Here is a 27353-nt window from a genome sequence, read left to right as displayed (position 1 = left end):
TATACAGTGAGACAGAATACATAAATACAGTGAGACAGATTACACAAATACAGTGAGGCAGATTACAGACATGGAGTGAGACAGAATACACACATACAGTGAGACAGATTACACATACAGTGAGACAGAATACATACATACAGTGAGACAGAATACATACAGTGAGACAGATTACACACATACAGTGACACAGATTATACAGTGTGACAGAATACATACATACAGTGACACAGAATACATACAGTGAGACAGAATACACACATACAGTGAGACAGATTACACGCATACAGTGAGACAGAATACATACATATAGTCAGACAGATTACAGACATTCAGTGAGACAGAATACATACATACAGTGAGACAGATTACACACATACAGTGAGACATTTTACAAACATACAGTGAGATAGTTTATACAGTGGGACAGAATACATACATACAGTGAGACGGAATACAGACATAAAGATAGACAGAATACATACATACAGTGAGACGGAATACAGACATAAAGATAGACAGAATACATACATACAGTGAGGCATAATACATACAGTGAGACAGAAAACATACAGTGAGAAAGAATGCATACATACAGTGAGACAGAATACATACAGTGAGACAGAATACATACATACAGTAAAATATATTACATACATGAAATGAGACAGAATAGATACATACAGTGAGACAGAATAAATACAGGGAGACAAATTACATACATACAGGGAGACAGAATACATACATACAGTGAGACAGAATACATACAATGAGCTAGATTGCATACATTCAATGAGACAGAATACATACATACAGTGAGACAGAATATATACAGTGAGACAGAATACATACATACAGTGAGACAGATTACACAAATACAGTGAGGCAGATTACAGACATGGAGTGAGACAGAATACACACATACAGTGAGACAGATTACACATACAGTGAGACAGAATACATACATACAGTGAGACAGAATACATACAGTGAGACAGATTACACACATACAGTGACACAGATTATACAGTGTGACAGAATACATACATACAGTGACACAGAATACATACAGTGAGACAGAATACACACATACAGTGAGACAGATTACACGCATACAGTGAGACAGAATACATACATATAGTCAGACAGATTACAGACATTCAGTGAGACAGAATACATACATACAGTGAGACAGAATACATACATACAGTGAGACAGATTACACACATACAGTGAGACATTTTACAAACATACAGTGAGATAGTTCATACAGTGGGACAGAATACATACATACAGTGAGACGGAATACAGACATAAAGATAGACAGAATACATACATACAGTGAGACGGAATACAGACATAAAGATAGACAGAATACATACATACAGTGAGGCATAATACATACAGTGAGACAGAAAACATACAGTGAGAAAGAATGCATACATACAGTGAGACAGAATACATACAGTGAGACAGAATACATACATACAGTAAAATATATTACATACATGAAATGAGACAGAATAGATACATACAGTGAGACAGAATACATACAGGGAGACAGAATACATACATACAGTGAGACAGATTACACACATACAGTAAAAAAGATTACACACATACAGTGAGACAGAATAAAGACATACAGTCAGACAAAATAAATACATACAGTGAGACAGATTACACACTTGCAGTGAGACAGATTACACACATACAGTGAGATAGATTACACACATACAGTGAGACAGATTATACAGTGTGACAGAATACATACATACAGTGACACGGAATACATAAATTCAGTGAGGCAGAATACATACAGTGAGACAGAATACATACATACAGTGAAATAGATTACATACATGAAATGAGAAAGAATAGATACATACAGTGATACAGAATATATACAGGGAGACAGAATACATACATACATACATACATACATACATACATACATACATACATACATACATACATACATACATACATACATACATACATACAGTGAGACAGATTACACACATACAGTGAGACAGATTACACACATACAGTGAGACAGAATACAGAGATATAGTCAGACAAAATACATACATACAGTGAGACAGATTACACACATGCAGTAACACAGAATACACACATACAGTGAGACAAATTACACACATACAGTGAGACAGAATACATACATACAGTGAGACAGAATACATACAGTGAGACAGATTACACACATACATTTAGACAGATTACACACATACAGTGAGACAGATTAAACAGTGTGACAGAATACATACAGTGACACGGAATACATACATTCAGTGAGGCAGAATATATACATACAGTGAGACAGAATACACACAGTGAGACAGAATACACACATACAGTGAGACAGAGAAACGCATACAGTGAGACGAATACTACATACAGTGAGACAGATTCCACACATACAGTGAGACAGGAATACATAAAAACAGTGAGACAGAATACTTACATACAGTGAGACAGATTACAACATACGTGAGGACAGTGTTACACACATACGTGAGACAGATTATACACACAGATAATCTCAGCAATTATTAAAAATTACTAGAGGTCCGTAATACTATCCCCGTGCAAATAGGGTTTGAGACTAATTCTGAATTCCATTTAATGTGAACTTCAATAATCACAATTGTCCTTTAACTACATGATGTATTCCCCTGTATCTTTTAGAATAAACCGTGGCCCTACCAAAGGCTATGAAGCAGATGTTGGGACTAAAACGACTCATCGAGTAATGTATCCGGAGAGTGCATCTCATTTGGACAACGCCACTAGTCTTGTGCTGTTTCCATTCAAAATGAAGGATTTTCTGTGGCTCATTGACGCCTTCAAACAAGGGTGGGTGTGTAAAACAGAGCTGCTGTTCATTTAAAAACAATACCTGTATATAAATCTGTAATTGAATGAAAAAACTAGGCAGATAAAGATAATTGCAGTGATTGGATAGTTTGTGTGAAATCTTAAGTATAAGGAAGGTTTGTATTTGACGGTGCAGGAGTACTGTAGGGTGGTCATGACAGTGAGAAATAGTTTCTCTTCTGAGCAAAACATGCGATCAAATGACACTTTAATTGCAGTCCACTTTTAGCTAAAGGCCCTGTCACACATATCCGTATGACAGAAACGCATGCCGGCGCATACAAAAATTTGTCAGAGTCCAAATACGTCCAACTTTTCATCGGATCGGAAAAGTGAACATATACAGATACGCATATCTAACCTATTGATAGTGCATCACTTACTAATTCAAAATGTATCAGACGAATGCCCAACGAATGTATAAGATATACAAAAATATGGCGTATACAAAATATCGGCAACACGCTGGTTTACGTTGATATAAGGTAAGGTATAAGTAGTTTCCGTCAAAAGCTCACTGTTACGCTGGGGTGTGTTGTTGAACGCTGATATTTTGAGCATGTTCAAAATTACCGGACGTACCCGACGTGTGCTTCAGAAGATATTCAGACGTTACGTTACGTTAGACATACGTGAATACGGAATACGTAGGTGGATATTTACCTACGTAAATATAGTACCTAAATATAGTACGTAAATACCTACGTGAATACCTACGTGAATACGTTAGATACGTTAGATATAGGCTACGTCGGCTGACGGTGAATCCTACAGCCAACTTATTGATACCGAGTGGATAACCTATTCCTACCCTATGTTAAGATTATGCCTGACGACGGAGTAATTTATTAAACGTGTTTCTACAGTACAGCTAGCGTTCAGCAGTTTAGCCATTCTCCAGCATCAGCATGACGTGAACCAAATGGCTCTTTTCCAGACGCTCTGATACGCTTTGTATAAGTAAGTGATACGCTATCAATGTTTGATATATGTATAATCGTATAATAATTTGTTATGTATGCGTCAGCTACAACACCGCCGTGGAAAAGTTGGACGTATTTGGACTCTGACACATTTTGAGCTAATTTTCATATACGGCGGCATGTTTCTGCCATACGGAACTTTGTATGTCTGGCGTGTTCGCCGTAATATCTGCATCTTTCAAGGGATCATAACTTACCCTTAATTTATATCAACCTATTGCCGATATTTCGTATGTGCCGGCATACGTTTCTGTCATACGGATATGTGTGACAGGGCCTTAAGCTGTTAAACTGCATCTTCAGACTGACCAACAGAAAGACAAATTCAAAAGGGGGTGGATGTGGAGGATACATTAACTGGCTTTCTAGACTTCATGCTCTTGAAGTACCTAATTTGTGAAAAAAAATTTCAACAGTGAACTTGTTGGTATACAATTATTTCAGAGTCGGAGCAACATTAGCATTAATTCAGAGTTGTGTTTCTGGCCATCCAACAAATGTTCGTATAATCGGTGTGTTTAGCTGCTATAGTCGGAATAGATCCTCTAATGACGCTACCGTATGTAACCCTATAAATCTTCAATCACATTTTAATCTGGCAAATAATGTTAAATAACTATGACTAAATTGTACTTGTATACGCTTTCTACTGAATCAACATGTTACCAGGAAAAACAGTGCCGTGAACTCAAAGAGGAGAGCAAACAAGGATTTGGTGAGTTTTCTAAATGATTTTGCATGAAACCAAAACATCTGATAAGTCACTCAGTAATAAGTTGTATTGACTGCTAAAAGGAAATCTTTATATTAATGTCAGTTTAAAGTTTAACTTTAATCCTGAACAGGTGATGATCCTCAATCCAGCTCTCATGAAATATGTTCATGACATTTGGTTAGAAGAAAAGGGCCATCATCCATCCTCTGGCTTTTTGACTTTGGCTCTCAGCATGCAAATATGTGATGAAGTAGGTTCAAATTGCACATTATATAAAAATTGTCATGCTATTTCACAGATTGATATGTTGATGGCTGCAATGCACCTAAAATACGATGATGAATTGGCAAGAAAGAAGAAAACTGCTAGGCAATTGTTACGACCCGGCTCGGCAAGGGAAAAGGGAGTAACATACAACCAGATGTTTTATGGTAAATAAAGTGTATTTATTAATATAATATGGGCAATTGGCAATCAATTGCTTAAAGCGACAAATGGAACAAAAGGAGGGCTCTTCACACAAGAGCAGCGAGGCGTCAAAGACATACAAATAAATAATAAAGGTGGGAGGAGAGGACCTGCGTGCAGCCAATCAGGTATGTGTATGTATATATACATGTATATGTATGTATATATATATACATGTGTGTATATATATATATGTATGTATATATATTCATGTATATGTATATATATATATTCATGTATATGTTTGTATATATATATATATATACATGTATATGTATGTATATATATATATATATATATATATATATATATATATATACATGTATATGTGTGTATGTATATGTGTGTATATATATATATATATATATGTATGTATGTATATGTGTGTATATATAGACATGTATGTATGTATATGTGTGTATATATATACATGTATATGTATGTATGTATATGTGTGTATATATATATATGTATGTATGTATATGTGTGTATATATATACATGTATGTATGTATATGTGTGTATATATATACATGTATGTATGTGTCACGTCTGTGCCTGAACTCGCACCTGCCACGCCCCCCTCTGTCTCCACTCACTCACCTGCACTGCATCCACAATCACCGGAATACTGATTGCCAGCACCTGTGTTCACAGCATAAAGTCTCCTCACTCCCTTCACTCCGCATCTGGCCTCGTACAAAGTGGACTAAACCCCATGGACTTCCTCCCCAGATTCTGCAACGCGATTTTCCTGCCTTTTGCCTTTTTGCCTGTCTGTCTGCCTGATCCCGGTATCGTACCGTTTTCTGTTTGCTCCGTTGGTTCTCGTTTGTTCCGAGTTCGACTCGTGTACCTTGTTTTGACGCTCCCTGTTTTGTACCTTTTAGTTCACTGTGCTTTTCACGCCAGTCTCCTTATTTTCCAGTGCTTAGAGCCTGAGTATTCCTGAGTTCCTGATCCTTGTGTTCACCCCTCCCCTGTCTGTATGGTGTTTCCATCTGCTCGCTGGCTGAGCCTAATAAACTATTGTCAATTCCATCTCTGAGTCCTGACGTCCGTGACAGAAGGCCAGATCTACAAAACGATGGCTTCAGCCAGCGGAGCCACCTCCGCTTCCTCTGTCACCCCCGCTCCCACCGCCACGGGAGACCCGTTCCAGGGTCTCGTCGAGGAGATGCGTCGCGGTCTCCTCGCCGCAGTCAACACCATGCCCGCTCCAGCGCCTGCTCCTGCCCCGGTCGCCCACACCGACCGAGCCGTGCGACCGCCTCCGTTCACCGGGACCTCCTCATCTGCGTGCCGCGGATTCCTGTTCCAATGTGACCTCATCCTGGAGATGGAACCCAATCGCTACCCCACCGAGAGATCGAAGGTGGCGTTCGTCGTCTCTCTACTCCAGGGTAGAGCACTCCAGTGGGCAGAGTCCGTGTGGCAGCAGAGCGGGCCCATCACTGCTTCCTATGCTGCTTTTGTGCAGCACTTCAAGGAGGTCTTCGACGCACCACCAGGCGATACTTCGACGCAGGTGCGCCTTCTCCGACTTCGTCAAGGCCGTACGCCGATTTTGGAGTATACCCTGCAGTTCCGCACGCTGGGGGCCGAAAGTGGCTGGAACGAGGCGGCCCTGTTGACCGTCTTCAGGCAAGGATTAGAGCCAACCCTCCGACTCCATCTCTCCGGTTATGATGACTCGGTCGGGCTGGAACGTTTCATCCAGCTCGCCATTCGGGTCGCCAACCGCCGTGAACATTGCCTACAAGACCAGCCACTGCATACTGTCCAGTCCCGAGCGCTGCCCACCACCCAGTTCCCTGCGCCAGCCCGGTACCCCGCCTACCAGGGAGAGGAGCCCGAGCCCATGAGCGTGGACTCCCTGAGACTCACCCCTGAGGAGAGAAGCCGCCGCATCACTCAGGGCTTATGCCTTTACTGCGGAGCGCGAGGACATGTCGTGGTGACATGTCCTCTACGACCCCCACAAGCCCGGGTGAGTGCGTTTCAAGAAGATGTCTTTGTCTGTAAACCTCTGTTGGTCCCGGTAACCCTTACTACTCCCTCTGGTTCCTTTCCAGCCAAGGCTCTCATCGACTCGGGGTCCGCCGGCAACTTCATCTCCGGGGCTCTCTGCCAGCAGATAGGTCTGCCTAAGTCCTCGAGCCCCACTTCGTTCTCTGTCCACACCATCACTGGTCGCCCCCTCACTAAGCAAGTACGGCACCTCTCCTCTCCAGTCCTGCTCGAAGTCGGCCTTTTCCACAGGGAGCAGATACAATTTCTCCTACTGGAGGGGTCAACCTGCTGACGTCATCCTCGGGCGACCCTGGCTGATCCTGCATTCTCCATCGCTGTGCTGGGAGACGGGAGAGGTGACTCGGTGGGGTCCGAGATGCTTCGGCCGGTGCCTGCCTGCTGTCACTCCACGCCGCACTGCTGCACGCCGCCATTCCTCACGCTACGCACCTGTTCCTGCACGTATTGGCCTGCACGCCACCTCCATCGAGAGTCCCGTCGACCAGGTCAGCCTTGACATTCCTCCTCGCTACTCCCAGTTTAAAGATGTCTTCTGCCCGCAGCGCGCAGCACACCTCCCCCCACACCGACCAGGGGACTGCTGCATTGACCTGCTGCCCGGTGAGCCTGTGCCTCGTGGGAGAATCTACCCCCTCGCTTTGCCTGAGCTGAAGGCCATGGAGGAGTACGTGACTGAGGACTCTTCAGCAGGGCTACATTCGTCACTCCACCTCTCCGGCTGCTTCTAGTTTTTTCTTCGTGAAGAAGAAGGACGGTGGACTTCGGCCCTGCATTGATTACCGTGGTTTAAATAAGATCACCATCAAGAATCGTTACCCTCTTCCCCTCGTTCCATCGGCTCTGGAACAACTGCAAGGAGCACAGATGTTCACGAAGCTCGACCTCCGGAGTGCATACAATCTGATCCGGATACGTGAGGGGGACGAGTGGAAGACGGCCTTCATCACCCCTAGTGGCCACTACGAGTATTGCGTCATGCCCTTCGGGTTGGCCAACGCCCCTTCTGTGTTCCAGGGTTTTATGAACGAGGTGTTCCGGGAGTATTTGCATCGGTTTGTGATAGTGTACCTTGATGACATCCTGGTCTACTCTCGGAACGAGACCGAACATTCCCATCATGTGTCCCTCGTTCTTCACAAGCTCCGTGAACACCACCTCTTTGCCAAGGCTGAGAAGTGCTCCTTCCACTCTGATCACATGTCTTTCCTAGGGTACAACGTCACTGCCTCCGGAATCAGTATGGACGAGGGGAAAGTGGAGGTCATCAACACCTGGACCCCACCTAAGACGGTAAAAGAGCTACAACGATTCTTGGGATTCGCCAACTTCTACCGCCGGTTCCTAAAGGGCTACAGCCAGATTACTGCTCCCCTGACCACACTTCTCCGAGGTAAGCCGAAGTCCCTGTTATGGAACCCTGAGGCAGCCGCCGCATTCGCCCTGCTGAAGAGAACCTTCATGTCCGCACCCATTCTCGCCCTGCCTGACCCCAGCATTCCGTTTCTAGTGGAAGTAGACGCCTCCAGCACGGGAGTGGGTGCGGTGCTGTCTCAGCGCTCGGGCGTTCCACCTCGTCGCAATCCATGCGCCTTTTTCTCAAAGAAGTTCACCCCGGCGGAGCTAAATTACGATATTGGGAATCGAGAGCTCCTGGCAGTAAAACTAGCGTTAGAGGAGTGGCGACACTGGCTAGAGGGGGCGCGTCATCCTTTCGTCGTGCTCACAGATCATAAGAACTTAGAGTACATACGTCAGGCACGTCGTCTGAACCCCCGACAAGCCAGGTGGGCCCTCTTCTTCACCCGATTTAATTTTACCCTCACGTACCGTCCAGGACCCAAGAACATCCAGGCGGACGCTCTCTCTCGCATCCATGACGCGCCGGAGTGCGTCGAAGAGCCGGAGGGCATCTTACCATCTCGCCTGATCGCTGCCCCGATCATATGGGCCCTGGACGAACACATCACTCAAGCCTAAGTCGATGATCCAGCTCCGCCGGGCACCCCAGCCAATAAGACATACATCCCAGCCACTCTGCGAGATCAGGTAATGGAGTCTACTCACAGCTCACTGGGCACAGGTCACCCTGGGGCCAATCAAACCCTTTCACTCCTGCAGGAACGCTTCTGGTGGCCAGGCATGGCTAAGATGGTCAGAAGGTTCGTAGCCGGATGCGCGGCATGCGCCATGGCGAAGACTCTTCGCCAGTTACCAGCCGGCAAATTAAAACCTCTGCCCATTCCCCAGAGACCATGGTCACATCTAGGCGTAGACTTCGTCACAGACCTGCCTCCATCACATGGGTTCACCTGCATTTTCATTATAGTAGATCGTTTTTCAAAATCCTGTAAACTCATCCCTTTAAAACGTATTCCCACAGCTGCCGACTCTGCCTCCGCCCTGTTTGACCATGTCTTCCGCCATTTCGGTCTACCAGAGGACGTGGTCTCGGACCGTGGACCACAGTTCATTTCCCGGTTCTGGAGAGCCTTTTGCTCGCGCCTAGGTGTGACCGTGAGCCTGACGTCTGGTTACCATCCACAGACCAATGGGCAGACTGAGAGGAAAGTGCAAGAGGTCAGCCGGTATCTACGAACCTTCTGCCACAACCATCAGCACAGGTGGAGCCAGTTTCTCCCTTGGGCCGAGTATGCACAGAATTCCCTCCGTCAGGCCACTACGGGGCTCACCCCTTTCCAGTGCGTACTCTGTTACCAACCACCACTGTTTCCCTGGACGTGCGAACCTTCCACAGTCCCCGCTGTTAGCCACTGGTACCAGCAGAGTGAGAGGGTCTGGAACGAGACACATCACCACCTGCAGAGGGCAGTCCGACGCCACCAACGCCAGGCTGATGTCCGACGGGGACCTAACCCCGCCTTCTCCGTCGGGCAGAAAGTTTGGCTCTCCACCAGGGACATCAGGATGCGACTACCCTCTCGCAAGTTAAGTCCTCGCTTCATTGGTCCCTTTCCCATTGTCAAGCAAATAAATGCGGTCGCCTTTAAGCTCCAGTTGCCACCTCACTACCGTATACACCCAGTATTTCATGTGTCTCTCCTGAAACCGTATCACCCTCCAATCACTTCTCCCTCAGAGCCTGGCGTGAACGAACCCCCCCTGCCGCTCCTGCTGGAAGAGGGTCCCGTCTACGCCATAAGGGAGATTCTGGCGTCACGACGTCATCGAGGCCGCCTTGAATACCTCATCGATTGGGAGGGCTACGGTCCTGAGGAGAGAGCCTGGGTCCTTCGTGACGACATCTTGGACCCGGCCCTCCTCGAGGTCTTCCATCGAGACCACCCGCACCTCCCAGCACCCCGAGGTCGTGGTAGGCCGAGACGACGACTCCGACGTCGGGACCCTCGGCCCACTGGAGCGGTCCCTGGAGGGGGGGGTAATGTCACGTCTGTGCCTGAACTCGCACCTGCCACGCCCCCCTCTGTCTCCACTCACTCACCTGCACTGCATCCACAATCACCGGAATACTGATTGCCAGCACCTGTGTTCACAGCATAAAGTCTCCTCACTCCCTTCACTCCGCATCTGGCCTCGTACAAAGTGGACTAAACCCCATGGACTTCCTCCCCAGATTCTGCAACGCGATTTTCCTGCCTTTTGCCTTTTTGTGTCTGTCTTCCTGATCCCGGTATCGTACCGTTTTCTGTTTGCTCCGTTGGTTCTCGTTTGTTCCGAGTTCGACTCGTGTACCTTGTTTTGACGCTCCCTGTTTTGTACTTTTTAGTTCACTGTGCTTTTACGCCAGTCTCCTTATTTTCCAGTGCTTAGAGCCTGAGTATTCCTGAGTTCCTGATCCTTGTGTTCACCCCTCCCCTGTCTGTATGGTGTTTCCATCTGCTCGCTGGCTGAGCCTAATAAACTATTGTCAATTCCATCTCTGAGTCCTGACGTCCGTGACAGTCTCACTGTATGCATGTATTCTTTCTCACTGTATGTATGTATTCTGTCTCACTGTATATGTGTAGTCTGTCTCACTGTATGTGTGTATTTGGTCTCACTGCGTGTATTTGGTCTCACTGCGTGTATTTGCTGTGTATTCTGTCTCACTGTATGTGTATTCTGTCTCACTGTATGTATGTATTCTGTCTCACTGTATGCATGTCAAATCAAATCAAATCAAATTTATTTGTATAGCCCAATATCACAAATTATACATTTGTCTCAGTGTGCTTTACAGACTGTACAGGTTACAACATCCTCTGTCCTTAGACCCTCGCATCGCACAAGGAAAAACTTCCTAAAAGAAACCCCAAAATTAAAGGGGAAAAAATGGAAGAAACCTCAGGGAGAGCAATTGAGGAGGGATCCCTCTCCCAGGACGGACAGACGTGCAATAGATGTCGTGTGTACAGGATAAACAACATAGTACAAATACAACATTTGACAGAAATTATGTTGTGTTGGAAAAAAAAAAGAAATAGAAAGTTTGGATGAATCCAGGAAAATGTCAATAAGGCTTCCCGGTGTCCAGCAGGACCAGGTCAGCAGGCGCTGTCACGATTCATGATCCTGACGTAAACTTTATCAGTGGCAACCTGCCACATGAGAGACAGACACTCCGGGGATGATACCCCGGATGGTGAGTTAGTAACATACATTTACATAAATGCATACAGATAGAGAGGGAGAAGAAGAGAGGAGAAGAAGAGAGAGGGAGAGAAGGAAGAGAGCAGGGAGGTGTCCCCCGGCAGTCTAAGCCTATAGCAGCATAACTAGGGGCTGATCCAGGGCAAACCTGAGCCAGCCCTAACTATAAGCTTTATCAAAAAGGAAAGTCTTTAGCCTACTCTTAAATGTGGAGAGTGTGTCTGCCTCCCGAACACAAACTGGAAGCTGGTTCCACTGGAGAGGAGCTTGATAGCTGAAGGCTCTGGCTCCCATTGTACTCTTAGAGACTCTAGGAACCACAAGTAACCCTGCAGTCTGGGAGCGTAATGCTCTAGTTGGTTTATAAGGTACTATGAGATCTTTAAGATATGCTGGAGCCTGACCTTTAATTGATTTGTAAGTCAGGAGAAGGATTTTGAATTCTATTCTGTATTTTACCGGGAGCCAGTGCAGAGCAGCTAATACAGGAGTAATATGATCCCATTTCCTTGTTCTAGTCAATACACGTGCCGCTGCATTTTGGATCAACTGAAGAGTCTTAACCGACTTTTTTGGACAACCTGATAACAATGAGTTGCAGTAATCCAGCCTTGAAGTAACAAATGCATGGACTAGTTTTTCTGCATCATTTTGAGACAGGATGTGTCTTATTTTTGCAATGTTACGTAGATGAAAGAAGGCAGTCCTTGAGATTTGTTTTATGTGGGAGTTAAACGACAGATCTTGATCAAAGATGACGCCAAGATTCCTTACAGTGGTGCTGGAGGCCAAGTTAATGCCATCCAGAGCTTCTATGTCATTAGAAAATGCGTTTCGGAGGCGTTTAGGGCCAAGTATAATAACTTCAGTTTTGTCTGTGTTTAACATCAAAAAGTTGCTAGACATCCAAGTTTTTATGTCCTTAAGGCATGCTTGAAGTTTAGCCAATTGATTGGTTTCATCTGGTTTAATTGATAGATATAATTGGGTATCATCCGCATAACAATGAAAGTTTATAGAGTGGTTCCTTATAATATTGCCCAAAGGAAGCATATATAAGGTGAATAGAATCGGTCCAAGTACAGAACCCTGCGGAACTCCAAGACTGACTTTGGCTGTCATGGAGGATTTATCGTTAACAAGTACAAATTGAGATCGCTCAGATAAATAGGACTTGAACCAGCTTAGTGCGGTTCCTTTTATGCCAACACAATGTTCCAGTCTCTGTAGTAGAATGTCATGATCAACAGTGTCGAAAGCAGCACTGAGGTCTAACAAGACAAGAACAGAGACGAGTCCTTTGTCTGAAGCCAATAGAAGGTCATTGGTAACTTTCACCAGTGCCGTCTCTGTGCTATGATGAACTCTAAATCCAGATTGAAAAACCTCAAATAAACTATTATTATGTAAAAAGTCACATATCTGTTTTGCGACTGCTTTCTCAAGGATTTTAGCGAGAAAGGGAAGGTTAGATATCGGCCTATAGTTGGCTAAAACCTCTGGATCAAGACCAGGCTTTTTAAGAAGTGGTTTTATTACAGTATGTATTCTGTCTCATTGTATGTATGTATTCTGTCTCACTGTATGTATTTATTCTGTCTCACTATGCATGTAATCTGTCTCACTGTATGTATGTATTCTGTCTCACTGTATGTATGTATTCTGTCTCGCTGTATGTGTGTAATCCGTCCCACTGTATGTTTGTAATCTGTCTCACTGTATGTATGTATTCTGTCTCACTATATGTATATATTCTGTCTCACTGTATGTGTGTAATCCGTCCCACTGTATGTTTGTAATCTGTCTCACTGTATGTGTGTATTCTGTCTCACTGTATGTGTGTAATCTGTCTCACTGTATGTATGTAATCGATCTCACTGTATGTATGTATTCTGTCTCACTGTATGTATGTATTCAGTCTCACTGTATGTATGAATGTATTCAGTCTCATTGTATGTATGTAATTTGTCTCACTGTATGTATATAATCTATCTCACTATATTTTTTGTATTCTGTCTCACTGTATGCATGTATTCTGTCTCACTGTATGTATGTATTCTGTGTCATTGTATGTATGTATTCTGTCTCACTGTATGTATGTATTCTGTCTCACTATGCTTGTAATCTGTCTCACTGTATGTATGTATTCTGTCTCACTGTATGTATGTATTCTGTCTCACTGTAAGTATTCTGTCTCACTGTATGTGTGTAATCCGTCCCACTGTATGTTTGTAATCTGTCTCACTGTATGTATGTATTCTGTCTCACTATATGTATATATTCTGTCTCACTGTATGTGTGTAATCCGTCCCACTGTATGTTTGTAATCTGTCTCACTGTATGTATGTATTCTGTCTCACTATATGTATATATTCTGTCTCACTGTATGTGTGTAATCCGTCCCACTGTATGTTTGTAATCTGTCTCACTGTATGTATGTATTCTGTCTCACTGTATACATGTGTTCTGTCTCACTGTATGTATTCTATCTCACTGTATATATTCTGTCTCACTGTATAATCTGTCTCACTGTATGTGTGTAATCCGTCCCACTGTATGTGTGTAATCTGTCTCACTGTATGTATGTATTCTGTCTCACTGTATTTGTGTAATCTGTCTCACTGTATGTATTCTGTCTCACTGTATTTATGTATTCTGTCTCACTGAATGTATGTAATCGATCTCACTGTATGTATGTATTCTGTCTCCACTGTATACATGTGTTCTGTCTCACTGTATGTATTCTGTCTCACTGTATGTATGTATTCAATCTCACTGTATGTATGTATGTATTCAGTCTCATTGTATGTATGTAATTTGTCTCACTGTATGTATATAATCTATCTCACTATATTTTTTGTATTCTGTCTCACTGTATGCATGTATTCTGTCTCACTGTATGTATGTATTCTGTCTCACTGTATGTATGTACTGTACTGTATGAATCTGTCGCACTGTATGGTATATATTCTGTCTCACTGTAGTGTGTAATCTGTTCCCACTGTATGGTTTTGTAATCTGTCTCACTGTATGTATTATTCTGTCTCACTATGCATGTAATCTGTCTCACTGTATGTATGTATTCTGTCTCACTGTATGTATGTATTTTGTCTCACTGTATGTATGTATTCTGTCTCACTGTATAATCTGTTCTCACTGTATGGTGTAATCCGTCCCACTGTATGTTTGTAATCTGTCTCACTGTATGTATGTATTCTGTCTCACTGTATGTGTGTAATCTGTCTCACTGTATGTATGTATTCAGTCTCACTGTATGTATGTATGTATGTATTCAGGTCTCATGTATGTATGTAATTTGTCTCACTGTATGTATATAATCTATCTCACTATATTTTTTGTATTCTGTCTCACTGTATGCATGTATTCTGTCTCACTGTATGTATGTATTCTGTCTCACTGTATGTATGTATTCTGTCTCACTGTATGTATGTATTCTGTCTCACTATGCATGTAATCTGTCTCACTGTATGACTGTATGTATGTATTCTGTCCCACTGTATGTATTCTGTCTCACTGTATAATCTGTCTCACTGTATGTGTGCAATCCGTCCCACTGTATGTGTGTAATCTATCTCACTGTATGTATGTATTCTGTCTCACTGTATGTGTGTAATCTGTCTCACTGTATATGTGTATTCTTTCTCACTGTATGTAATCTGTTTTACTGTATTTATGTATTCTGTTTCACTGTATGTATGTAATCGATCTCACTGTATGTATGTATTCTGTCTCACTGTATGTGTGTAATCTGTTTTACTGTATTTATGTATTCTGTCTCACTGTATATATGTAATCGATTTCACTGTATGTATGTATTCTGTCTCACTGTACGTATATATTCTGTCTCACTGTATGTGTGTAATCCGTCCCACTGTATGTATGTATTCTGTCTCACTGTATGTATGTATTCTGTCTCACTGTATAATCTGTCTCACTGTATGTGTGTAATCCGTACCACTGTATGTTTGTAATCTGTCTCACTGTATGTATGAATTCTGTCGCACTGTATGTATATATTCTGTCTCACTGTATGTGTGTAATCTGTCCCACTGTATGTTTGTAATCTGTCTCACTGTATGTATGTATTCTGTCTCACTATGCATGTAATCTGTCTCACTGTATGTATGTATTCTGTCTCACTGTATGTATGTATTCTGTCTCACTGTATAATCTGTCTCACTGTATGTGTGTAATCCGTCCCACTGTATGTTTGTAATCTGTCTCACTGTATGTATGTATTCTGTCTCACTGTATGTGTGTAATCTGTCTCAATGTATGCATGTATTCTGTCTCACTGTACGTATATATTCTTTCTCACTATGTGTGTAATCCGTCCCACTGTATGTTTGTAATCTGTCTCACTGTATGTATGTATTCTGTCTCACTATGCATGTAATCTGTCTCACTGTATGTATGTATTCTGTCTCACTGTATGTATGTATTCTGTCTCACTGTATGTATGTATTCTGTCTCACTGTATGTATTCTGTCTCACTGTTATGTGTGTAATCCGTCCCACTGTATGTTTGTAATCTGTCTCACTGTATGTATGTATTCTGTCTCACTGTATTTGTGTAATCTGTCTCAATGTATGCATGTATTCTGTCTCACTGTACGTATATATTCTGTCTCACTATGTGTGTAATCCGTCCCACTGTATGTTTGTAATCTGTCTCACTGTATGTATGTATTCTGTCTCACTGTATGTGTGTAATCTGTCTCACTGTATATGTGTATTCTTTCTCACTGTATGTGTGTAATCTGTCTCACTGTATGTATTCTGTCTCACTGTATTTATGTATTCTGTCTCACTGTATGTATGTAATCGATCTCACTGTATGTATGTATTCTGTCTCACTGTATGTATGTGTTCTGTCTCACTGTATGTATTCTGTCTCACTGTATAATCTGTCTCACTGTATGTGTGTAATCCGTCCCACTGTATGTGTGTAATCTGTCTCACTGTATGTATGTATTCTGTCTCACTGTATGTGTGTAATCTGTCTCACTGTATATGTGTATTCTTTCTCACTGTATGTGTGTAATCTGTCTCACTGTATATGTGTATTCTTTCTCACTGTATGTATGTAATCTGTCTCACTGTATGTATTCTGTCTCACTGTATATGTGTATTCTTTCTCACTGTATGTGTGTAATCTGTCTCACTATGTATTCTGTCTCACTGTATGTATGTATTCTGTCTCACTGTATGTATGTAATCGATCTCACTGTATGTATGTATTCTGTCTCACTGTATGTATGTATTCTGTCTCACTGTATGTATGTAATCTGTCTCACTGTATATGTGTAATCTGTCTCACTGTATATGTGTAATCTGTCTCACTGTATGTGTGTAATCTGTTTCACTGTTTGTGTGTATTCTGTGTTACTGTATGTATGTATTCTGGTTTCTTTCTTTGGTGGAAGAAAATAGTGCTTTATCATTTCTTCAATGAAAGCTGCATTCTTACTGCTCATGGCACTCACTTTTTATTCCTCTCACTCCAACAACTACATTTAGGCAAGCATCAAGGACCAATGGAAAACATGATCAAAATATTTTACAAACAAGCCAAGAGCTGGAAGCATCAAGTCATACAATCAGGAAACAGAGTGATCATAGTTTTGGCGATTGTCATCCTGCATCATCAGTGCTACATGGACTAACATGGGGAAATGTAATTCTGGTGACTGACAGATGGTCATGCTGCAGGCAAGAAAGTAACAATTAACATTCCCAAAATGTGATCAGTTTATCCAAATAACACCTGTTTGGAAATGTCATACAATGTTCTCAAAGATGAGACGGAGCTGCTGCCTGGGTGTCTTATAACCGGCTTGGCCACCACTCCCGTCAGATTTTGAGCCAGGCTAGAAACTATTATTAATCAATGTCAATTTAATTAAGTTTTAATATGTAATCAGGCAAGAAAGTAACCATTTACATTTGCAATGTGTGGTCACTTTATCCAAATTTGCTTAGGATATGTGATGGCAGGATGCATTGAGACAGACCTGGCCAGTCTTGCTTGAGTATACTTCAGTGTGAACAGTCTGCTGATAAAATCATACTAAATCTTTAATAGTGTGGCAGAAAACCTTTATGCAATGCAAACTGGAGCACTGTGGATGGCTTGGTGATTGCGGAATGGATAGCTAGCTGCTAGCAGACATCCTGAAGAGCATTTCCTCATCCATTGCTCTCATTTGCTGCACAAACAGACCTGCAATCCAATCAACAGAATGAATGAACATGTAACTCTTCATCACCAATGGAGTTGTGTGACTTAATACAGTTATAGTATTATTATTATTAATGTTAAATGGACTGCATTTATAAATCGCTTTTCCAATTTTTGTGATCCCTCAAAGCGCTTTACAACACATGTCAGCATTCACCCTTTCACACACATTCATACAGAATCAGAGGCTCCATACAAGGTGCACATCATCTCGTCAGTAGTGATAAACATTCACACACACTCACACATTGTTGCCCATCAGGAGCAATTTGGGGTTCAGTATCTTGCTCAAGGACAGTTTAACATGCTGACTGCAGGGGCCGGGGATTGAACCACCTTTTGACAACTGGACGAGCACTCCTGAGCCAGAGCCGGCCATAATATTAATATTATTATTATTATTATTATTATTATTATTATTATTATCATATTATTATTATAAACTCATTGAAATAGGTTAAAGGGCAAGGGCTCCCCTCCATAACGATAAGCCCTCCCAATTTAACAACCACCTGATCTCTTTTTCCTTCTCCTTTATCCTCTCCTCAAGCTTTTTCTTGTCTTTTTCTTACTTTGTCTAACAGGACAGAAATAAGGAGAGAAAGTGAAGATAGAGAAAAAGGATGCTTAAAGGGATGGTGAACTTTGATAATATCTTGGGTTGTCCTGCACTTCAAATAAGCCCAGAATTGGTGCTTTGCTGTTATCTGTTGCTCTGGTAGAGACGAATAAAGAAATCATTGTTTTATTCTCTCACCATTCGCTGACTATATTGCGACCTATAACAGGTCAGAAAATCACACTTTTAGCACATAATCAGGTTTTGACAATACATTAATTTATATAATTATTATTATGTAGTAATCCTGCTTAAATGTTTATAAGTTAATTGCTTAAGTGCAACACCAACATTAGTTGGGAAGAATTGTCACACAGAACATGAAGCAGAGGAACTATTTATTTTATATTATTTCTTATGTTGCCTCTGTTGCTTGTTTCCACTGATTTGTATGCCGAAAGTGTGATTTTCAGACTGTGTTGCTAATGGTAGTGAATAGAGGGAGAAGAAAATCTCCATTCTCCTCTACTGGAGCAACAGATAACAGAGAATCACAGATTTGCGGGTTTTATCTTGGAGCAAGCTACCCAACCAAGGGGGACACACATCTTCAAAGCTATCCTTAGTGTTTGAATAGAGCAGGGCTACCTTAACTTTGGCAAACATTAATAAAGACAGGAAGATCATAGAGTGAAGATACTAACATTTTTGGAATCTGCTGACTTCAAAGGGAGTGCATCATATTTTATGTAGGGCTGGTCCACTTATTAATTTAATAAGTACCCCATTGAGGCAGGTACTTTTAGTGGTAATAAACAAATGTACTGATATTCATTGGAGACACTCCAGTCCGGCTTTTCCCCTAATAACTAACCTAACCTAATAACCTAATAAATCCAGGATTTGGGTATCGTTCGGATTTTAACAATTATCAATACTGCTTCTTAACGATTCTAGATTCCAATTCTTAATTGCTCAAAACAGGTCAAATGCTTATTTCACATAAATAATTTATATTACACAGTACATATTCACAATTCCCTTCATACAGTTTATGGATCCCGTAAATTAATTTCATTCATTTAATTTAGGTTGTTATTAAATAACACAACCAGAGTGTAAGGGTTTGTGTTGCTTACCTCTCCTCTCGTTTCAGTGTCTCCACTTCCTGCCCCATTTGTTTTCCATCAGTTCGTTAGTGCTCGTTACCCCGCCCACCTCCTGTTGTAGTATGCTGGCTGTGTCTCAATTCATGGGCTGCAGCCTTTGGAGGCTGCATTTGTAGACCAATTACGTCACAGCAACCGCGACAGGGCTGTCACTGAGACTCCTTCAAATGCAGAAGACAAATACAGCCTTCTTTTGCCGGATTTGGAGGATACATCTGATGGATCCTTCACGGCCACACGTATCCCAAAATTCCCAAAAAGAGAAGTTATTTTCTGATGAAAAATGGCGCCCCTCGACCCAACAGTAGGGGCAAATAGATATACTTTTAAATGTAAGTATTGGGTTTCAACTCGCTCGAATAGCTAACGATACAAATGTTATAAAATCAAAGGACCTTAAAACACAACATTTTCGCTAAAATGATTGTGATTATGATTAATTGTGTATTTAATTTACATGAACTATAAATAATTGAAAACTTAGCAACTGTTTTAATTGATTTCAAGGTTCAAGAAGAATTTATTTAGTACATATGATTTATTAATTTAGAAAAGGGATTATTTAATTTAGAAAATTACCTTTTATAAGGAATGGAAATAAACATTATTTTAAACAGAACAATATTGTAAAACAATATAACAACATTTACAGTATATACAGATAAAGTTTACTGCTGGACTTGGACTACCACAATAAAGCCCCTGGTGTCTCCTGATTCATCATCTTGGGTGCCCCTCCACCGTCTAAAATATATTATGCACCAGTGATGAAGCATATCTTCAATCAAGATTGAAAATAAAAAATAAAAGTATTATCTCTGTTCCATGCTCTGGGAAAAAATGCTAAAGTAAGCCGTCAACCGCCAAGGCTGCGTGCTCAGAGCTTCTGATGAGGAGGTGGTTTCCCCATTGAGGTGTTAATTAAGTCATACTAATTAATTCATTAAATATAATGATTAGTTATTTTGTTTATCATTAATTCTGTCTGATAGCCTTTTTTGAGCTAATGGACCTACTTCATTGTAGTGCCTGTAATTATCAACCCCTATTTAGGATTTTCAGAATATAAATAGTTTTATTAATATTTATTATCATTCATATTTGTTAATAACCAGACTTGCTCATACCAGAACCCCATACCTAAACACTGGTGTGAGGATAGCAGTGATCCAACATGCGGTAGTGAAAGAGGATGTTGTGTCTCGTCAGTTATGTTAAGAGGTTGTATTCATGTTCATGTTTAGTGTTTAGGTCAGGCTGTTGTTTAGTTTCATGTTAGTCTATGGTTGTCATGTGCACTTTGTGTACTTTGTGGATTCACTCATGTCTAGTCTTGTCGTGCACTTCCAGTTTTATTTTATAATTGCCTCTTGTCCCTCTTTCCAGATCATTTTACTTCCTTCCTTGGTGTGATTGTCTGCCCTGCCCCTGATTGTTTCCACCTGTGCCCTCTCACCTCATGTTTAAATAGTCCTGTCCCCCCTTGTCTTGTGCCAGTTCGTACGTGAGTCTTGTCCAGTGGTCAGGTCAGGTTTTGGCAAGTTTTTTTTCCCATGTGCCTCATTGTGAGAGTCTTTGTTTTGTATTTAGATTTTGATATCCTCTTAGATGATCTTTTGTTTAATTCTTTGTTCTCCTCCTCGTGAGTGATCGTTTATTTTGATACTTTGATTGTTTGTAATTCCTCCCTGTGAGTTCTATTGTTTAGTACTTTGTTTTCAGTAAAGTATTTTATGTTCATCATTTGGATTACAAACAACATAGTTGTTTCATTTTCCATATGACAGCTCAGTACTTATTCATATTCTGGGCTGCAGGTGTTCCTTTAAAATGTATATCTCACCTTTCTCTCACTAACACCTTTTCACCTCGTACTCATTCTCCTCGCAAACTATATCACCTACATCCAACAACCCAGCTCCTCCTGTCTTGACACATCTTTAAGTGAACCCTGGTGACCAATTTGCATATGAGTCACTGTACATAAAAGGTACATGCAACTGTATTTCCACTCTTTCATGTGAATGAATTACCTAGAATAGCCTTGAAGTGTGATTTAGTGTGAAGTGTGATGTAACGCACTGAAAAGGCAGGATGGTGGGTGGAGGACAGGATGGAGTAGAAGACCATATAATGTGCTTCTCAAAACCTAGGCTGTGGTTAAGGTCGCAGATAATATAGTCCCAATATATAACACATTTTTAGGAAGGTTGATTATATGTTGATCTTTTCCTTCTCCAAACCCTTAGGAACCCTTAGGAGCAATAAAGAGATGAAAAAAAGATGAATTGGTCGACTTTTCTCAGACACAGTGAAGTTTGAGATTTTAGTAATGTTGGATAAGTAGGATAAATGGACAACTACAAGCCAGAGTCCAAAGTCTGTTTTAAGTTATATCAGAGTTCATATACAATGTATTTAAGTTAGGGTGGTTAATCTTGAGAAACTAGAGTGTTACAACTGGTGGAAAAAGCAGATTGAGTTTCAAAATAAGTACACATATTATAAATAATAAAATATGTATAATCAATCCAAACGATTGCACTGGATTTCTCAGAAAACCAAGCAGGTAATATGAAGTATGCATTATCTATAAAATCACCACAATCTATGTAAAATATAAATCAACATTTACAACTCTTAGGTTTGAAAGTTAAGGTCTTAAAAGTTCTACTTTAAAAGGCTAACTTAGGTCGGATGCCGGCAGCCAAGCAGCCGCTCTTAACAGCTGCTGAGCAGCTAGCTTAACTAGCATCGACACTAATGTCCTGTAATTTAACCTATTGTTTTAGCGAAAATGTTATGTTTTAAGGTCCTTTTGGTTTTATAACATTTGTATCGTTAGCTATTCGAGCGAGTTGAAACCCAATACTTACATTTAAAAGTATATCCATTTGCCGCTACTGCTGGGTCGAGGGGCGCCATTTTTTGTCAGAAAGAAACTTCTCCGGGCGTGCAATGAATCTTGGGATACCTGTGGCCGTGTAGGATACATCAGATGTATCCTCCAAATCTGGCAAAAAGAAGACCGCATTTGAAGGAGTCGCCGAAATGGGACACCCTTGTCGCAGCTGCTGTGACTTAATCGGTCTACAAATGCGTCCTCCGAAGGCTGCAGCCCCTGAATTGAGACACAGCCTAAGGGAGTGAAGCTTTCAAAAATAAAACACGAAACACAAAAGACCAAGATCATGAAATAGAGTAGGGTAGATTTTTAAAGTATCCAACCAAAAAAACCCATATTAGTGTTGCCAACCCTTTTTCAATGAAAGTAGCCAGCAGCACGAGCTCTAGTAGTTGCTTAATCTAGAAAGAAAGTCGACACTGACAGCCTATCCCTCCAAAGCCACTCCCCCAAAATTGTCATCATGAATGTAAAAAACAATCAACATGGCTAATGTTAAAACTCACAGCTCTCAAGCTAGCAGCTTGTGGAAGACTCTAGTGGCGCAATAAGTGCACGTGTAACATGCTGGAGGACCTAGGGATTTATTCATCGTTAGCTATCTAAATTATCTCTACATAAAGTTTGGATAATTTAGCAGTAAGTGACAGAAATCTAATGGGTGGTGTCAAAGCTCAACCCTGGTTTTCCTAGTCTATGGTCTGGATGTAGTTTTCAGCCACATCTCCACCTTGTGCTATCCTCATTCAGGGCTGCTCATACATCCCTACAGCAGTGGCTCATCAGCTGCAGTAACATCATCATTATGTTTTTCCGCCTTCATTTCTTTCCACTGCTCTGTGGGCCTGTGAGGGATGCATGTAATAACAGAGAGGCATGTCTTTTTACAAGTCACTAGATCTGCTGCAATATGTAATCTCCCAGAGATGTCTGACCACCATGAGTCCTAATAACACACATAATGAAATCAAACACACACCCTGCTGCATTATCTGGCTCCCAATATGTACTGTAGAGAAGTAATGATAATCATGCCTCAGTTTGTGTGGTTCAGTGTGTGTATGAACAAACCCTGTAACTGCTCAATTAAGATTTGCCCAGTAGCTAGTATTTATAATCCATGTATATTTTCCCCATGTGTCTGTCTTCCTCTCAGTGACATTGTCATTGCCATGTGTAGCTCCCACATAATCCAAAAATGGAAATTGTCGGTGAAATCGAGGCGGGACGCAGCAGAGTAGACAACAAGCGGCTAGCAAACTGAGATGGCACCCACCTGTCACTCAAAGCAGTCATGTAATAATAACATAATGTAATGTAATAATGCATATTTTTAAGCCTTAATATAATTCAAACGGGTGAGATATATAAAGGTTCCGCCCCCGTACAGTTTTCGTGAATCGAAAAATAAGCTATGTAGACCAGAACTGTTTTTTTGTATCAGGTTGTAAACATGTTTATTTCTGCTTTGAAGTTGGGCATTTTAACATGGGGGTCTATGGAGATTCCTCAAGTGGACACTACATGAGCTGCATTTTTCGGCACTTTGCATATAGGCTTCACTGCTCAGCCCCGGAGGTTGCCGCTTACTTACAGTATAATTTCAGCTAGGTTTATCTAATTGTATATCCTTGCGGCTAATAAATTATATTGTGAAAGCCTGACCTTCAAAGTCCAAGATGGCTGGAGGACATAAATGCATCTTTGTGGATTTTCCAGATTGTGCATGTCTCAAGGTGAGTAGGGCCGGCACTGGAGCCTGTCTTTTCTAGCAGACAACGCTGATTTACAATTTGTTTCTTCATGCCGTGTAGGTGCTGTCAAAGCAGTGAAGACTTTTTCTTCATTTTCCTGTGCTCCCCCTGCAGCACGTTGATCTCTCAGCCACCATATAAATAAACTGGAATTATTCTTTACAATATTTTCTAAGTGAATTAATTAATCAGAAATAGAATATTAGAGAAATATAACTGCCATAAAAAATTGCCTAGTCTGACTCTGAATTAGTACTTAATCAAAATCTACAAATGACTAATACGAGAAAGCATTTGCAGCTGTGCGGATAATTCATTTTTGACATTAAAGATAGCTGTCACTTAAATGATCATTTTAACTCAAGTTAAAAGCATTAGAAGCCTTCTCCATCCAATGTCATACATACTGGCTTACACGAGAACTCTAACATTTAAAACATGCTTCATAGCATTAGGATGAGTGAGGTTTTATTCATTGGACTTTATCTGCTATTCTCTTAATTCCTACTAAAAAATTACACGCTCTTGAATTCCCGCCAGTGATGGAAATGATGGCTTTTGTCTATTTTTTTTCATTACTCTCTGATTATCCATCTTTAGCTGGACAATAACAGAACACTTGAGTTCATCTCGACCAGTCCTGAGTAAACTCACTTAAGAGGCAACATGAGCGGTGAGCAGGTACTCAAGTTTTCAGGCAAAGGTAAGTGTGTGGATTGGGCTGCTGTTTCTCTTGTGTGTGAGTTTGTGTCCAGAAGGAGTTGTGCATAAACATTTTGTCAGCAAGTATTAAGAGCAGAAAGGTCAATAGAGTCACCTCAGCCTGCCAGCATAGATCCGCTGAAAGGAGGTGAAGTGGCAGAGGGAGGAGACGAGGCATGACCCTGTACTTTGAGAACTGACTGTAATGGAATTTGACATTCCTCCTTTAACAACAGTGTTTTGTTTTTTTTGTAACTTTTGTTGCTTTTCTCCTTCAGAGTGATGTGTGATTGACTGAAGCATTATTAACAGAATCAATCAGTAACATTCAGATACTGCCTTTATGGGGGTGATGGCAGTGGTGGGCCGTCAGGGCCAGCAAGGCCTTCTCTGCTGGCCTAAACATCATCAGAATATAAATTTAATTTTGATATATTTTTCCACAAATATATATTAAATTATTTCCCATAGTCTATTCTCTTCATTTCATAGCTTTCCTCTTGGTTGCACTGCTTCCAGCCTCAGATCGACATTTGGAGGGCTGGCCTTTATGTTAGAACTTTTATCCAATCATATTTCAGCCATAATGTGTTGCCAGGGTCCAAGAAATCTGACCTTAGGCCTTCAGAATCAACAGTGCGGACGCCTGTAGCTTAAAGTGAACGGAACAAAACTGTGGCGTTAACCAATCAGATTTCGAGTTGGCGACGCCGGGGCCAGCTAGCAGGCGTACGATAACGTCGGCATGTTTACGTCTTTTGAGTGGATACACACTATTGAGAGGCAGAGCTATGCAGAGCTAGCAAACTGAATTTGAACGAGCTAATTTAGATTTGTACAAGGAGGAGAAGAGATCGTTTTGGTTGCAACCCCGACGCTAGCGAATCTATCACAGGGTTTGTCCGCCACTTTCAAATGACTAACTACGAGCGGTACCCCTGGCTCACAGCCTCCGAGAGGCACTGCAAATTGTACTGCTGGGAATGCCTGCTATTTACAACTGATCGATTTGGTGTTTGGAGCCACACAGGGTTTGGAAACTTGAGTTGTCCACCTAAGGGCTCCGCAGGCCACCGACTCCTTCAAGAAGTGCCTAAAAACCTTTCTTTTAAAAAAAAGCCTTTAATTTAACCTTGTGTTGTTATTGTCTTGCATTGTAGATTGTATTATTATTATTATTATTATTATTATTAGCTGTATGCAATCTTTGTTTCTTTTGCCTGCATTTATGATTTTTTAAATAATAATAATACATTTAATTTATGTAGCGCTTTTCGAGACCTCAAAGCCGCTGATTTTAGGTGCTTACATGCTGCAGTCATAATATAGTAAAAAGGTCACAGCTGTATGTTTACAGAGTGTTTTATAAAAGATTCAAAAGTTGCTCAACCAATCACAATCAAGGACCAGAACTATCAGTTCTATAAGGCAAAAAAGAGAGATAGAGAGAGACAGACAGATTTCTTAGATTTTTCAAAAACACTTTATTTACATATTTTTAATTTGTACAATTACTTTAAAATAAAAAAGAATACATCTATATATTTAACCCTTGATCATCACAAATTCCTGTTTTTAATTTTTCCTTTCCTACATTTTGAATAAAAATCTTTATTGTATCACTACCCCTCTAAAAGCACAAACATCGGTAAAAATTGACCCGCATCAATCCACAATGCCACCCGTGTGAGTGCCTCCCTACCACACCCCCAGAAATCAACTCATTCAGTTACTCAACACTCTAATCATTCATCAAATATCCCACTCTCGATCACCACAAATCACTACCCCCATTCTCCCCCGCTCAATCCACGAACCAAAACAGTTCTCACACCCCCCATACACATGGGCCAAAAACGACCTATGTACACCAAGTGCGACAAAAATGAAAAAAAAAGATACACCACAACAACAATACCGTACAATCATCCCAGCAGCGATCCGGACCAAACAATACATCCAACATCTGAAATTTCTATTCGCCACTCCGTCATACCCACACACAACACACAACCGATAACACTGCAAGACACCGAACCAGAAGCTTCTGCAGTGTAACTGTACCGAACTGCGGCGCAACAGCTCAACACAGTCCCACCAGTGCTATCGGCCGCATCATGAAGTGTGACAAAGTGACAAACAAAGACCCCAAACATCAAATGCACTGTTTGGTCCAACTCACTGTCAAAGTGTCAGTATGTCCCCCCCTCACCTCCATCACACACAGGCCACCCCCGACCCATGCGGGCACACCTGATGCAGCAACACAAAACCCATTCCAGTTCACAAATCAAGAA

At 41.4% G+C, this 27353-nt stretch overlaps 1 protein-coding gene across 1 annotated transcript; it reads left to right on the top strand.

The window, feature by feature from the left end:
• The first annotated feature begins 2686 nt into the window (after positions 1-2686).
• On the top strand, positions 2687-5035 carry LOC115017346 (CMP-N-acetylneuraminate-beta-galactosamide-alpha-2,3-sialyltransferase 1-like). The gene is made up of 4 exons (XM_029445691.1): positions 2687-2877; positions 4551-4596; positions 4727-4846; positions 4895-5035. Exons 1-4 carry the CDS (start codon positions 2687-2689, stop codon positions 5033-5035), a joined length of 498 nt encoding a protein of 165 aa, XP_029301551.1.
• Positions 5036-27353: the final 22318 nt, after the last annotated feature.

Source organism: Cottoperca gobio, chromosome 13 (genome assembly GCF_900634415.1).
Source record: "Cottoperca gobio chromosome 13, fCotGob3.1, whole genome shotgun sequence".
Classification (NCBI taxonomy): Eukaryota; Metazoa; Chordata; class Actinopteri; order Perciformes; family Bovichtidae; genus Cottoperca; species Cottoperca gobio.
The sequence above is the reverse complement of the archived record's forward strand: the minus strand, read 5'-3'. Positions and strand labels throughout refer to the sequence as shown.